The 16,776-nt window shown below is 41.1% G+C and overlaps 1 protein-coding gene across 2 annotated transcripts in view; it reads right to left on the bottom strand.

Moving 5' to 3' along the window:
• The window catches only part of Srpx (sushi repeat containing protein, X-linked), a 120,736-nt gene extending 114,208 nt beyond the window's left edge, over positions 1 to 6,528 (bottom strand). For both annotated transcript variants that reach the window (XM_004645903.1, XM_004645902.1), the window contains exon 1: positions 6,307 to 6,528. In XM_004645903.1, the coding sequence (XP_004645960.1) occupies positions 6,307 to 6,403 (97 nt within the window). In that variant the 5' untranslated portion in view covers positions 6,404 to 6,528. The remainder of the gene's footprint in view (positions 1 to 6,306) is intronic.
• Between the last annotated feature and the right edge of the window lie 10,248 nt (positions 6,529 to 16,776).

Below are 16,776 nucleotides of genomic sequence, written 5' to 3' on the forward strand. Positions count from 1 at the left end.
CTGAGTTAACACACCTATAATATTCAAATAATGGAACTAAACAAAAAAGGGGATACAGATGAATATCCATTTTCTATCTGTGTATTCAAAATGGTTAGGATAGATATATAGTTACGTTCTCTTAATGAATAGAGGGATTTGTTCTAATAGTGTTTGTAAATAGGATATCATGTCTGCATCTTGTACAGCAAATAACCACTAGAAAGACAGTATGCATTGTGTTAATTATTGGAACTGTCATACCAATTTGATTTGAAACTGTCTCATTGCTATTTGTCTCTCAATAAAATTATGGGAAAAAAAGAGATTTCAAAGCCAAGGCAGAACATCTGCCCTCAATTTCTACATTTGCATGTATCTATTACTCACAAAAAATGCTTTAAAACCAATATATGCATTTTACAATTCCAAATGTCTGGGATAATCCAAATCATTACGTCCAAACCCATTTATCTTCTCCCTGAAGCACAACCCATAAAGGAGTATCTAGTGTAAGATAAAGATTATAGGTGAGTGAATCATTCAGTTTACAAATTAGAGCCCAAGAGCTTTCTAAAGCCAGAGTGTGCCAGCTGCCTGTATGATCCAGGTGTAACCAATTATCATTTTTTACAAACAGGACCTTAGCAATGTTACCAATGCCTTTTTTCTTACACAAGCTTTTTCCTGAAACCTGTGCAAAGTCTACCCCCTAGAACTTCACTGGAGTCTAAATCTCTTAGAATAGTTGACTAAGCTGATTTGATATCCAAGAGCCTCAGCAATGAACTGTGGCCTGACTTGTTGCCTGCCCTTTGGCTCCTTTGTTCATGGTACTATAAAGTTCCATCAATATTTCGTTATCTCAAGTACCTTTTCCTTTGGGAAGTATCATCTTGGAAATTCTGATTAAATCCTACAATATGTGAAATAGGATGAATTTTTTTTCTTTATCATGATGACTTTAGTCAAGTAATCTACAAATATTCACTCAAAATCCTCCCCAAGCTCGAAGATACTGTGTAAGGGAAGGTACAATAATTTACTCACAGACCTGAAAGCAATTACAAGTGGTGATTGTGTCTGTATTGTTTGGTGTTGCTTTTTATTTATGTTTTTACTTATTTTAGGTGCTATAAATTGAACTCAGAGCCTCACACATGTGAAGCATGGGCTCTACAACTGAGCTACATCACCAGCCTAGTGTTGCTATTTAAATGAGGAGTGCTGGAAACAGTATCACTAGCTACAGTTAGAAAGGTCATCTGCTCGTTGGCTCAAAGTTTTATATGGTAATTGCCCTGGCCATTTCATCTTACTTTGTATGTTGATTTTTGCACCACTAAGTGTATATTTCTGTCATAGAATTTGTGATTAATGAGAATTGTTTCCAAACTTGAAAAGGATCTCTTCCAATAAAAAGTTATTCACTCAGATTTTCATTTTCAATTCAAAATATTCTTAGAGAACTCCACAGACCCCCTAGTCTAACCTGCCATAAACTCACAGCATTGCCTTCTTGACATCAGTATCCCTCAGCACAAACTTTCACCATCTGGGCCCATGCTCTTACATGGCTCCTCCTGGCTCCCAGGGTTCATAAATTCATTTGTATTCTAACATTTGCTACGTGAGATAATTACACATACATCTATTTCATCGTTTATGTCCACTTTAAAGTAAGTCTCTGAAGAGAGCCCAGATTTCAGTAGACAAGCCAGAAACTGATCCTCTTTCAAAAGTGAATTCAAATTTCCTAGAATAAGAGAAGGCTTAGAAGACTACATCCTTCCCTAGACAAATGTGCCTCAAAAGCTAGTAGTCAAGAAATCACACAAACAAGAAGTAAAAGGTTTGCTTGTGAATCTTCCTGCAAACTGAAACTCAGAACAGGTAATTATACATGCTGCTGTTTTAAAAGCGAATTTTTAACCTGAATATGAATCATAACTTGGCTGCTACAAATTTAATACTATGCTACAGCCTGGCAAAAGTGAACCTTCCTTTGTTGAAACTCTCCCTTCACTTTCTTTTTTTTTAAAACATTTATTTATTTATTTAGTGTATGTGTGGCCAGCTCGGCCCACCAGGGGGCGGGGCTGGCTGGCATGTGGTGCTGGGGGATTGAACCGCAGTCCCTGCGCTTTGCTTAGCTTGTTCTAAGTAGGCTTTAGACCACTGAGCCATCTCACCAGCCCATCTCCCTTCACTTTCAATTACCAATTTTACTTGTATTCACTGAAAGGGGAATTGATGTAGCATGCATATTTGCATTTACTAAGAAAACCAACTACGTTGGATGGGCCCGATGTAAAGTGGCCAATAAAAATAATAAATGCAAATTCCAGCTTGCGGCTATATTTAGTCTCTCATTTTACAGCCCCCAACAGAGAAGGGTTTTGCTTGGAGAATGTTCATGGATTTAAAAGGAACCTCTGCAGCCAGCAAGCCATAGTATTATGTAGCTAAATTCATGGTGGCGTAAAACACCGTTTACTTGTGCGCATGTTTCTTTTCTGTCCCATAACATCACCAGAGTTGTATGGAGTCATTAATTCATTAAGCACACATATCTAGTTGGCACTAGTTAAGAGCTCAGGGTCTGAGTAAGAGAAGCCCATAAATTATTATGAATATCTAGCATGTGTGATAAATACACAAAAGAGTCATGAAGACTTGTGGTTTTTAAAGGCAGACAGAAGCCTTCCCACTTCAAAGATCAAAAAAGGGCCTGGGAATTGTAGCCAGTGTGAGAGCACAGGATTAGCCTAAGGAAGGACAGGTTTCATCCAAGTGGGGGTATAGCTGAAAAATGGGCAGAATTTAGACAAACATGTAGCCACAAGGAGGGATTTCAGGTACAGGAAGTGGTATCTACCAAAAAGAAGGGAAACATAACTCAAATTCCATAAGGACAGGTAGTCTTCTTTGGCTGGATTTTTGGAAACTGGGGGAAAGGACAAGGAAATCGGGGTAGGAGCAAACTATGTGACTCCCTAAAACAATTGCTAACTTTTTAGTTTAGAGAGGACAGGAAGCCAGTGCTCTGAGTGAAGTAGTGATATGACAAAAATGGTACTGACATACGTGTATTTAAAGATCAATGTCTGCCTAGAGAATGCAGATGAATGAGATTGAGAGACTAGGAGTGAAAACACTGTAGTAACAACGTAAAGGAGAGGCACTGTAAGTTGATTATGTTTCAAGGACTGACTGATGCGATGGAAAGCTTTAAAGTCCATGCTTTAATGATGACTTCTGGTGTCTCATTCAGTTCCTGAATCTCTATAAAGTAGTAGTGACAATTCACTGTACTAAAAGCATTATCAGTGAAGACAATGCCAAACAAAAATGCTCTGTTCTCCCTAGCATATCTCCTTTTTTATTGCAAAATAATTCCATCAGCTGATTATATGTTTTAAAGCCCAATATAAATTTCTAGCCTGCTCCTGTTGAGCCCTTAATTTTATAGCCTGAGCCAGGTGCTTGGATCCTAATACTTATCTCCAATGTGGCAGTTCAGAAAACTGCTTGATCTGTAACAGCCCTCCTCAGGTTTTGTGACCAGGGAAGCTTTCTCCAGACTTAGTAAGATTACTATAGCCTTTCTTAGGGGCCACCACACTCATTCTTCATCCTCAGCTTTGTAAAAAGAGGTGGGGTGAACTCCCAAAAATTTCAACTGTTAAGGCTTCAAGAGTTTACCTAGAAAAAGAATCAATCAGGGCTGGCCAGATAGCTCAGCAGGCTAAAATGCCTGTTTAGGCAGACACAGGGGCCAGGGTTTGATCTCTAGCATGCCGTGCCTGTCCCTCCCCTGGGGCACGCTGAGATGGCAACAGACTGGGTGTGATGGTACACGCCTGTAATCAGAGTGCTTAGGAGGCTGAAAACAGGAGGATCATTATGAGTCTGATCTACATAGTGAGACCCTGAAGACCCCGTACTAAAAATACATTAAAAAAACAAAAAAAAAAGTGAATCAATCAAAACTCCTTCCTCTTATAAGCATACAAACACAATCAAACACAAATATTGCTAGGAACTCTCCACATACTCTCTGCAGCTTTTGTAGGCATTGCATCTTTGCTAGGCTGCAAAAGAACAGATCAGGACCAGAAAAGCTATATCAAATTCAAAATGAAAAACCTCCAGAGACCTTCTAGGGATGAGAATGGAAATGATTTACTCTCAGTCTGACAGATTTGCTTATAAAAGCTCAGATGGTTATGTAATCAGGGTGCAGATGGGGCCCTAGATCCCTACCTCCCTAGTTCAGAAGTTCCAGATTTAAAGCATCTTACTTTTTTCTCTTACTGGAGACATGATGTCCCCTGACTGAAGGAGTACTTCTGAAATGATCTTTAAAATCTGTCACCCACACTTAGGGAGAACTCAGCAGATATGATTTGGCTCCAGACCTTTTGATCTAGTGAGTTTGCCCTGCCCAAAATTGCAAAACTTCTGGCTTGGTCATAAATGGCTTCCTCTGACTTCTACAGCCCCAGTAGAGCTCAGTTTCCAAGACATCCCATTGAGACATGCCCAAAGCAGGCACCAACTGTCTGTAGTCTGAGCAGAGCCACAGGCAGGTTAGAAATCAGTGGAAATGATAGCAAGGAGAGGCAGGGTGGCTCCCAGCCAAGGGCTGGGGGTGGTGCCCAAAGGCTGCTGAAGGAGCCAGGAAAAACCAGAGACCAGTCCCAAAACATGAGGAGCAGTAGGTGCCCAAGCTGGCACATCCACGATTCTGCAGATGGCTGTGCCTTGGCAGCAAGCTACACTACATAAGGGCAGAAGCCAAGATAACAGAAAGGCAAACAAGCCAGATCAGATGGAAAAGGAAAAGGGATCCCTTGCCTCAGAAAGCTTAACCTACAAGTTGTGATTCTGAGGTGACTCACAAGCACCTCCAAAATGGGCCTGAAAGGCCAGCTCTAGCTTCTTGCCTGCCTTCGTCAGCCCTGAGAACTAGTTCTTGTCTGTTAAATGACTTCCTCTTGCTCTCTAGGTTCACTTTCACCTCTTGCCAAAGGGAATGGGAGCCAGAGCACTGTCACCCAACAGACATGGCCATTGCCTAGAGAACAGAGTCTCCCTTGCCCTTTGTCTCTGGTCAGTTCCTACAAAACAGCTGAAAGCATGCAAGCATCAGCTGGAGGCACAAATATTCTTGCTTATTAATTTACACATTTGTTCCATTCATATATTCATTCATTAATTCATTGATTCATTCATTCTTTCTTTCATTCATTCATTTGGGAAATATGCAGAGAATTCCCTGAAGCTATCCCTCCATTTCCCAAGCATGCTGTCTGGGAACCCCTCAGAATTTGGGAGGTCCTCTTTCAGCCTTCAGATTTAAACTGTCCACAGCGCTGCTGAACACAAAGCCAGACATTTGCACATCCTGGAGTTCCCACCGCTCGCTTTCTCATGAAACATTAATGTAAAGCCCTACGTGAATTTCCTCTTCGTACTGCGGCCATAGGGGTGCGTGGCACGTTGCCCTACACTCCCCTTGAAGATTTCAATGTGAAAAATGTAAAGAGATTTTCAAAAGACATTTGCAATTAGAGTTTTGCCCACACCCATGAGTGCTCCAGTGAACTCCAGAGTCCCCTTAGATGCTGGAGACCACACCCTCTGGCAACAAGAAGCCCTACCCTCTGCCCAGCAGACCCGCTCGAGGCTCTCCTTTCCTGGGTCTAACCAAATGCATGCCACATGTCACCACTCTTAGCTGGCACCTCTCGCTCAGAGGCTCTGGCTTTCTTGGAATCCCCAGCGGGGGGGGGGGGGGCAAGAGGATGCGGTGGAAGCTCCGCCCATGGCATCCACAGGCGTACCTCTTCTGTGACTCTTGCCTGAGAACACGGAGGAAGTGGTGGGCGGTCGTGGAACTTCGGGTGGGTGGGGTAGAGGCTCCTTTGTGAACAAGCTGCCAAGTTCAGAGCCCCAGCTGTTAGGAACCGTGTGAGGCAAAATGCCAGGTAGTGAAAAAGTAGCAAACTAGCTTGCAACCAAACTATCTTTGGAGCCTCCGATGCCAATGAACATTGAACCTTGGAACCTAGGAAACAGAGAGGGGCTTTGGGCTTGAGCTCTGGGTGCTGTGAAGTTGTCCCAAGCGTGGTGATGGGACTGTCTGCTCTCCTTTCAACGTGCCCAGGCGAAAGCCCCACTCTTTGGGGTTGGGAAAGACGAGTTCAGAGTCAACAAAGGGCGCTCCCCGAACTTCTCTCTATCCCAAGCAAAGGATCCCAGCGGCGGCTCCGGGGGTGTCTGACACCTCGCTAGGGAGAAAGCCCCACTTCGGGCTCCTACCTGGGAAGCCGCGGCTTGGCGGGACGTGTAGCAGCAGCAGCAGCAACAACAGCAAGGGCGGCAGCAGCAGCCCAGGCCGGAGTACCGGACTCCCCATGGCGAGCTGCGTCTAGCTACCCTAGGCAGCCTAGTGCGCTTCCAGGGGGCGGGAGGAGACCAAGGAGACGGAGGAGCTTCTATGCGCGGGTGAAGGCCGGGCTGGAAAACTCCTCCTCCTCGCCTTTCCCTCCTTCCCTCTCTCCTGGAGCCTGCCCCCTTCCTCTGCCTCTCCGGAACACAGCGCAGTTCGGGGCTCCGACCCACCCATGTACCTCCTCCTTTTGTGCCAGCGCTTCATTTGGAAACAGGGCTGTCCTCTCAGTGGAGTCCCTGGACTGTGCAGTGCCAAGGACTTGCCTCGGCAATGTAAAACATCCTACAGTAGCTTTTAGTGTTCCGTTTGCTCTCCCTCTTACCCCTAATACACACATGGGTGGCTCCACCGCCTCGCAGATCTTGGGCCCTAGAATGCTGCCATCTGTGCAGAAAGCTGTGTAACTTGGCACAGAAAGAGAAGCAGTAACCTAGTGGTTTAGAGTGGCCAGCTGAAGCTGGATACCATGGCCAACTGATTTAACCCTTGTCACCATCCCCAAGTTCTCTATTATTATGCCCACTTTAGCCAGAAGACCCTTAGAAATTTGTTCAAGTTCTCTCCGTTATGGCAGAATGAAGATTGCAACCTAAGATGTGCAGTTGTGCCAATGCCCAGCGTTTTCTGTTTCTCTTGCAAAGGAATGGATCAAGGTCTGGGCTGGGTGCATGACAGCTTTACTGTGGTTTAGGATGGGATTCTCTCTCCCAGTACAAGGTACAGAGAGTTCCCTGTTTCATTCACACTCTCAAGGATCCAGCTGGAGTTTCCTGCAGCCAGATCTTCCCCATTCTAGGCAGTTCTCAGCTCCTCCAAAGGCATCAAGGCCAGCCCACAGCCTCCACCCTGTGGCCTGGCCTGGCTGGATGCTGGCATCAGGGTAGGATTTCCAGGCTGCTCCCAGGATGGATCTGGTTTCTTTGAGGCATTTGAGAAAGCCTCTCACTGTTTTGTTTTTGGTAAACCCATAGGGCAGTTCAGTGTCCCTTTGGTGCCCTGGGGAGGCCTTATCTGAGGCAAGTTGCAGTCAAGACTCCTGCACTAGGTTATGCAGTTTCCACACTGCCCAAAGGTGCCCAGAGGAAAGGGCAAGTGGGAGCCTATATCCAGCCACCTCAGGATTCAGTGAGCCCTGTGCCTTGACAGAGGCCACATTCATTGTAACAGTGCACCTTTTCCTTTGTGCAGGTAACTTGGTTCCTTAGCTAGGCTGAAGCCCCAGGGAGCACTCACTCTGAAGATTTCAAGTTTATTTATTCAGAAGTTTGTCATTCCAGATTCCTACAGAAACCCCAAGCTTGAACTTGCTCTTCCATCTTACCCTCCATAGTGCTGGGGGAGGTGGAGGCTCCTGGGACTTCTTTCCATCTCCTGTGGGTTTTCCCACAGCTGCTACATTTAGTCTCAGATAACTCACCTTAACAAGAACATGGGGGCTCTTCTGTGGCTCTATCAAACCAGGTTCTACAGGTAGTTTTCAAACCTGTCCCCATGTGGAGTCACCCTCTCCCAGTGGAGCTTCATAAAAATACAATAACCACATATCCAATAGCAATGATTGCAAACCCTTTAGACCTTTCAGTGACGCAAATAGCTCACTGCAGCACTGCAGCTCACCATCACTGCTCTAGACCAATGAAATCAGAATCCTTAAGGTCAAATCTATAGTTTGACCAGATGCATGTTTTTGTTCCCCCTTGTCCGCTGGTGTAAGTTTTAGAATGGGAAAATTCATGACTACAATTTTTCAACATAGGCTATAGTGGTACCTCCATTCACAAACTTAATTCTTTCCATGATGCTGGCTACAAGCCAAACTGGATGAGAACCAAATCAAATGTCTCCATAAGGTCAACATTGAAACTTATCATTGAATTTAATTCAGTTCTCATCCAATTCCAGAGCTGCTGCTGCAACCCACTTATTAGCAGTATCCCTGAAATCTACACTGCCATTCCCCAGTGATAACTACCACATAAGTCTCCAGTCAATGACAAATATTCCCCAGGAGAATAATTACCTCCACTTGAGGACTATTGTTCTAGGTCTACGAACAAGAGCTAATGTATACCTCAAAGTGTAGATCCAGGCTACCCTGTCTAATGGGCTTCCTTTCGTATGTCACATCTAAAACAAGGTCTCCTCATAAATGCCTGCATACATTGTACTACTGGGCTGAGAAGGGACATTTGCCACTTTCTTATCATCTGAATCTAACTGAATTACAAAAAATATCAGACTAGCTGTTGAAATTGCTCTCTTTACTGCCCTAAGAAAATACCAATCAAATATTTATTTATTATTTACTATTTCAGCCCTTTCTCTGATAAAAGGGATGAAGACAGAAGAACAGTGGAGGAAAGAGGCTAGCAGTTCATTCCATAGTATCTTGATACAGCAGGATAGTTGAGTATATTCAAAAATTTTAAGAGGCATCCAGGTTATTGAGTTGTGAGAGAAATGAAGTCACACAGGAAGTACCAGAGATCTGTGAACTTATTCTTGCCCTTCTTTACATTACTATATAAACTATGAAAAATAAAACAGTTTTGGCATAAGGCATGAAGATGGGAAGGCAAAAAATAATTACCAAATACCTCTAGAGGCAGGAATGCTATGCTGACTTGAAACCTGAAACGACACCAAGGACAAATATGAACCCTTATATTAGACCTTGAAAATCAATGACACATGAAGTCTAAGACTCCCCAAAAAACCAAGTAGTCTCCTCACTCCATCAGGCTCATGTGTATGAATAGCTGTGTATAAGGTGCTTGTTTAGCAATATATGTAGTATCAAAAGGTTGTTAATGTTTCTGTACATATGAATGTACTGTACTGGAATTGTTTTATCATAGGTATATGTGTCCTTCTCATATGTGATGAAATATCATGCAACCACTAAAAATATGAGCAAGATATGCTTGGACTGCTATGAAATGTATCCCAAGGTATCTTGTTTAATAAAATAATACATGTATGTTGCTACCACTTGTGGTATGGGGAAAGCATGATATCATACCAGGGCATGGGGAGGCAGAGCAGGAGGAATCATTTTTTATTATACAGTCCTTTCTATTGTTTAAATGATATTTCCTTTTAAATTAAATGAATACATAAGCCTTTGAAAATGATTTTTCAAAATCCAATCACATAGATACAGAGGAGGATAATGGTAGCTTCACTGTAGTACCTGTGAAAATGTAGTGAAGTTTCCCTCTCCCCACAGGAAAGACTTCCAGGCACTTCCAGACCATATGGACAGCATCCATCCTGACCTGTGGAAGAATTCCCAAGTGTTGGGCAAAGTGCCAGAGGGAAAGAGGGAATACAGACATCAAAGTCTGGTAGGAGGGATGGAGATGTCTTTCCCATCTGTGTGGTGGTGCTGAGATTGAATTCAACAACTCAGTCTTGTCTCCTGAGTCAGAGCTCAGTGAGCTATTGTGGAGAAGAAAGGAAATTGATTCCCATGGTTCACTCCCACTTTCTCTGTTGATCTTTGGAGGAGTACCTGGCAACCACCCAGCAACTACAGAAGAGGAGTATTCTGATAAAGTCAGAGTCAAAGCGAGCCTCTCTGTATGCCCATTCCTTCCTCCCACACATCCTCATTCTCCTACCCTCTCAAACCAGTTCTTCAGTTGTTCACTTTCCACATCCTTTCACAGAAAAAGGGGTGGAAGTTTAAGGAGAAATTGGGTGTCTCACTCCACCTTGGGAGTAGAATAAAAGCCAAGGAGACACTCAGGAGTGAGTGGACATCTTAGCATCATGGGGCAATGCATCTATAATTATATCTATACCTATATCTATTCCAACCTATTATGGATTCAGGTTTTTTAATCAAAAGTAACAAATATGACTCATTAGGGAAACAAAATAAAAAAACTCAAATGCATACATCAGTTCAGCAGTTTGTTCTTATGCATGTAGGCAGGGCATGGACTCCTATTTATTATGAATTTTTATTAGTACATTGTGTAGTATTTGATGATTATATTTATTGTGGGGAATCTGTACATACATATAACACATTTTTGTTCTTTTGTGTTCCCTTCACCCATTTCTCCCTGATCCCTCCAACTCTGGATCTCTTTCCCATTTCAACAGATGCTATTTCTATTTCTGTGCTTTGTTCTTTTCTAAGCCTTTTCCCCTTTCTTCCTCCTCCATATCTTGTTCCTTTTCCCATCTTAAAAAAACGATCACATTACTTTTTATTAGCTATCTTTTATTTTTCTCTTTATATTTTGGGCTTCTCATATAAGACAACCTGTGTGATATTTAAATTTGTGTGCATGATTTATTTCACTTAACATTATCATGAGGTGTATCATATAATGGCTAAATCTTGCAAACAGCCTATGTGTCCATCAACAGATGAATGGATAAGGAAAATGTGGTATTGAAACACAATGAAGTGCTACTCTTCCACAAAGAAAGATAAGCTTGAGGCATTTGTAGGTAAATGGTACACTGGGTCTTCAATAAACTGTATCTGCCACACCGTAAACAAGCATTACTTTCAACTATATCCATAGATCTTGATCGTCAAGCTCATTACTTGGAAATTGATGAGTCATATTTTAGGTACAAAACCAAGTGTCATTGTAGCCATGCTTTGGAGAAGGAAATATGAGTATATATATATATATATATATATATATATATATATACCCAAAACACTCAATCCTACTAGAACCAATGAAAAGCTAAGTACTAGGTCAGGAGAGGAATTTGCCATGATATGTTGGACTCATATTTGCCCAAACTAATGGAGCACAATTTATTGAAAATAATGCTTTTATTTCCTTTATACTCTGCATCACAGAACAACTGCTTGTTAACTAATATGATATTTTGACTTTCAGTTTTAGTGTCTTTTAGTATAAGTACCCAGGGAAAAATTTTTCAGATGAATATATATGAGACAAATTGTCCAATTGGCATGATACAGAAAATAAAAGCCCAAGATGTTGTTATTAGAGCCCACAAAAGCCAAATTACTCTATCAAACTGCTATAACAATTTCTAAGTTCACATTCTCCATTTTTCATTTATCTCATGGTGGACAGAACCAAACAATTCAGAGTACAGCACCAGCTCTGGCACCATGCTTTTAGTACATTAACACTGGATTTAATTTTTCATGTAAGACACCATTCTTAGCCACTAACCTCACTGCTAAAACAAAATGCTGAACACTGACAACTTCAAGGAGGACAGGCTTATTTTATCTTATGTTTTTAGTTCATGGTCAGCCGGCTCCAAGAAGAAGTAGCATGGTGGAAAAAGCTGGCAGAGGAAGCTGCTCACATCACAATGCACAGGTAAGGGAGACATAAGCTTCTGGGTCACATCCCCAGTGACTCACCTCTTTCAGTCAGGCCCTACCTCCTACCTGTGCATTAACATAACAGTGCATCAGTGGGTTAATCCGCTAATGAGTTTCATACCCCCATGGTCCAAGCACCTTCCAAAAGCTCAACCTCTGACCACATGCAGCTTTTGGAGGGGCATTCCAGATCTAAAACGTAACAACAGCTACACAAACCATGCACTATATTAGACTTTGTAATAACTCAACAATAGAAGAGCCAGATGACTTGGCACGAATCCATTGGAATCACATTGAATGAATGCCAAATTAGTGGGGTAAGTTGGGCTAGTACTTGTGAGCACTGATATCTATTAAAATTCTAGCTCTAGAGAGTTAAAGTCAGAATCCTCAATGTTAAAATCAAAGACAAAACTAATGTAAGAATAGTATCTGTTTACATTTTCTTGTTTAGAGAGACTTCATATTAGGATAAATACTCAGAATGAAATAACACAAACTGTAAGAATGGAAAAAAATCTGCAACACAAGAAAAAGTGACTGTTTTTACTCTACAGACTCAAAGAAAACAGATCTGTTATAAAAATAAACTAAAGAGAAAGGAAAAGCAAATTCATAAAATATATATATGATGCTTACAGAAAATATTCCAAGAGCACATTTCTATAAAGTAGGACTGGGAGGCCAGAATGAAAATGGACAAATGCAAGAATGCAAAAATTTAAAAGTAAAATCAACAATTTTTAGTAAAAGTCATTATATGCTTGGAAGCCATCATTCTCATCTTCACAAAAAGGAAAAGCTTGGCAGACTAAAAGCTGATGACTTTTCTCCGACTCAAATGAGAACTGAGTTTTTAGGGCAAATTGCCATCCTTCGCCATCTGGAAAGACAAGCAAGTCCAAGGGTTGATGGCCAAGATCTGAAGCAAAAGATGTGCTAGAGCCATAAACTTAAATGGTAACTTGGAAGAAGTGCCAGAAGCTTGGTGTAAGACTAATAAGAGAATGAAAGCCCCTTAGTAGCTGAAGTCAGAGCAAGGCCTCACACAGTGTTGTGGGCTTTACCCTTAAGAATCCTACCAAATTTTCACAATAAAGACCCAAGAGTGAGTGACCCTTCCTGATCTGCCAGGAGGAAGGTAAGATCAATCTTTGACACATGCTGAAAGTCTTCTCCATAATAAAGAGCTACATTATAAGGGAAAAATTTACCAGAGCCTTGTCCCATGTAGGGAAAGACATTTTCTTGACTTTAGCTCTCTTAGCCACTGCCTGTGTCATCTCTGAGAGAGTAAATAGCAATGGGGTTCCAGCACAGTGCATGTGGATTTCAGCTGAAAGAGCAACAAACCACACAATGTATCTGAGGAGAAATATTTGGGAAGCACAATGTCAAGAAGAGACAAACCAATACAGACGCTAGAGGAATTGACAGCCTCTGGCAGCAATATTAAAGGCAAAGTGTTAGGTAGTCAGATCCTTGTAATTTTAGGACTGAAATACAGTTTTCTTGCTAGTTATTAAGCACTACTGTCAGTAAGGAGACACCACTCTCAGGTCCTTACCATTTGGACCCCTCCATCTGTGCAGCAGAGAATCTTCCTTTCACCATATCTCTGTCACACTTAAATGTCTCTGACTTCCCTTCTACCACCAGCCAGAAAAATCTCTGCTTCTAAGAAGCACATGTGATTAAGTTAGGCTCATTCAGAACTCTCTACCTTGAGGTCAACAGACTAGAAAACTTAACTGTACATGCAAATTCCAATGCCATGTAACATAACATAGTCCTGAGAATTATATCAAGAGGTGACTATCATGAAGGCCACCTCAAAATTCTGCTTATTACAGATCAGCAAAGTGTACATGTAAAACATGTATAATGATAAGTAATATCCTTGCTGCATAAAATAACTACATTTAAAGGTTTGAGTTGTAAAAGAAATGTGTGACACATATCGCATATATGATAACAGAAAGCGTAAGGTCCTGTATTCAATCCCCAGTACCACAAAAAGAATAGTAACAGAGACCGCATAAAGACTTCAATTAATAAAGCTATTATGTTTATGAATGAAAAGAGTAAAGAGGAGTGAACACTTAATCTCTGGGGCTCAAGCATGGATTTTTGTTCTCTGAACAACAGCTCCAAACCCTGGTCATAGGGGTGGGCACATGAGTTGCACCATGTAAATAGAATTTGGTTTACATGTGGCTGAATTGGAGCTGCAAGCACAGATCCCATGAAGCTAAATTAGGTGACTGTCTAATAATTTTTAGACTAAAACCTAGCTATAGTTCCAGTGCTCTGACAGGCTGAGGCAGAAGAATGGCAAGTTCAAACCCAACCTGGGTAACTTACAAATGTAGAAAAACCCTGTCTAAAACTTTAAAAAAAAACAAATAAAAAGCTGAGGATGTAGCTCAGTGTGAAGGCTCTGGGTTCAAACCCTTGTACTGTATACAAAAAAAGAAAAGAAAAGTGAGTTAAAAGAATCCTTATTTTCCTCTTTGGTTAGGAATTGTACAAATACGAAAGCTAATTCTGAGTGGGACCCAGAACAAAGGTTTTTGTCTAAATTTGAGTGCAAGTTTTTCTGCTACTCAGGCCATAAAACCCAGAAGATATTGAGGTGCATAAAAAAAATCAGTGGCAGATAGAGATGCATTTTTAGACCCTTGCCAAGTCCCTGTAAATTTTAGAGTAAAGCCCTGCCATTCTCTGCAGCTAACTACTCTCCTTTTCAGAAGCTACTTTTTAGCTTACGTCTGAGCTTTAGCCAACACTGAATGTGTAGCCAACCAACCATATGACGCATGCTGTCCATCATAAATTGGATGTTACTCAGGTTTTAACAGTGTCTGAAGGCAAAAGTATGTTGTGTGAAGTATTCCACATGTAAATGCCCACATGCCCAATGCCCCTACTTCGACATCTTACTCTTCCAGCCCACACCAATGGCTTGATGGAAGAATTCCATGTGAAAAGCTGACTGCAGAGGAAAACCTCACACCTGATTTATAGGTGGTCCTAATGACATTGAGAGCACCACTTGAAAGTAGAACAGCCCTATTCTGACATCTTTGAAGGACAAAATGAGACAGAAACGTCAATAGGCAGGACTTTGTGTCATCTTCTTGCATACTTGAATGGACACTTCCACTGGATATGGATTTGCCTTCATTGTCCACAATGGCTTCACGCAAACCACTGTGTATGGAGTTCCATAATACCTCATCAACTATCATAGCACTCTACATAGCACTGCTTCCAAAGAACTCATTTCATAGCAAGCAAAGTGCAGCAATAGACCCATGTGCATAGGATATATTGGTTCTACTATGTTCCTCATCCTCCTGAAGCAGCAGACTTCATAGGGTTATCTTTTGAAGACGTGCTTATGGCATGAGCTATGTGGCAACATGCTACAGAGCAAGACAATGTCCTCCCAGAAGCTTGGAGCCAAGATCCAATGTATGGTGCTGTTTCTACCTTAGCATTCATAGATCCTAGTACCTGGGCATGAACAGGCTTCAACATGGCTCCCTCCCTATGATGTAGGCATTGCTGGTCTAGAGGTCATAGTTTCAAATGGAGGAATTTGTCCAATAGGTGACCCAATAATAATTCTTATTAGTGGAGCTGGTACAGCTGCCTAGACACTCTTTGTACCTTATGCCACTGATTTAACAGGCAGAAAAGGGGGTGATTGTCTGGTTAGGTTGCTTAATCCTGACCATGAGGGAAAAATTGTTTTGCAGTTCTCACACAATGGGTGTAATAAGATGAGTTTATATTTGGGATGCAAAAAATCCTCAGATTTGGCTCTTAAAACATCTATGTCCTAGATTTAAAGCAACTGAAAATAATATGCAATTTAGGTAAGATTGCTAGTATCTCAAAGTCTTCAAGAATGAAGGTTTTGGGGCCGGGGAGATGGCTCAGTGGAATAAGCACTTCCCTGGCAAGTGCAAGGGTCTGAGTTCAATCCCCGGTTCCGCAAAAAAAAAAAAAAAAAGAAAAGAATGAAGGTTTGTGTCAATCCACCAGGCAAAAACTGTGACCAACTGAGGTACTTGTTGAGAGCAAAAGCAATAACAATGGGTAGAATATAAGAAAGAAGTACTTATTGGTATCAGCTATGATTATTGACCACTTCAGGAATGAGGACTATACTGGTTATTAGTATACTATACCTCTTCCTTATTTTAATTTAAAAAATACCTGTACTTATAGTAACCAGACATTTTTTTTATTTCTTCCTTTTCTCACCACCTTATCATGTAACACAATACATTTTAATAATAGTTTACTTTGTATCTCAGTATTTAAGTATGCAAATTACAGAATATCAAAGGAGTATACAAATGATCTTAGAAAAGAATGGCTATCCAATCCCCAGGTGACACTCAAAGACCTGGATCAAGAAGATTACAAGCTCTCAAAATTTGTCTGCTCCAGCAATAGAGTAGGGTACTATGGACCCAGGCTGCATCTTCTAAGTCTCACAGTATTTCTCAGAACAGGTTGAAAGAGTTCTCTCATTCATTAGTTGATTCATGCATCATGTTAATATTTGGGGCATCTGTCATGTACCAGGCATTGTTCTATGCAACATGGATAAATAAATCATACAGGTATATTTCTCCCTTCAGAAAAATGTATCACAAAGCAGTGAAATATGAATACATTGATTAAATAGCCAACAAATGCTTAAAAACTAAATGTGTAAATAATATACAATTAAAATACAATAAACTTTGTCTTTAAAGTTGAAAAAAAGAAAACAATGGCTATCATTCGAAAATTTATATTTTTTTCTTTTCAAAATTTTTATTGATAAACAGATAGCAATGAGACAGTTTCAAATCAAATTGAAAGTACAGTTTCAACAAATAATACACTGCATACATTCTTCTCAGTGGTTAATTGCTGTACAAGATGCAGACTTGTGATCCTACTTACAAACACCATTAGAAAAAATCATTCTATT

The sequence above is a fragment of the Octodon degus genome, unplaced genomic scaffold, assembly GCF_000260255.1.
Source record: "Octodon degus isolate 3935 unplaced genomic scaffold, OctDeg1.0 scaffold00243, whole genome shotgun sequence".
NCBI lineage: Eukaryota > Metazoa > Chordata > Mammalia > Rodentia > Octodontidae > Octodon > Octodon degus.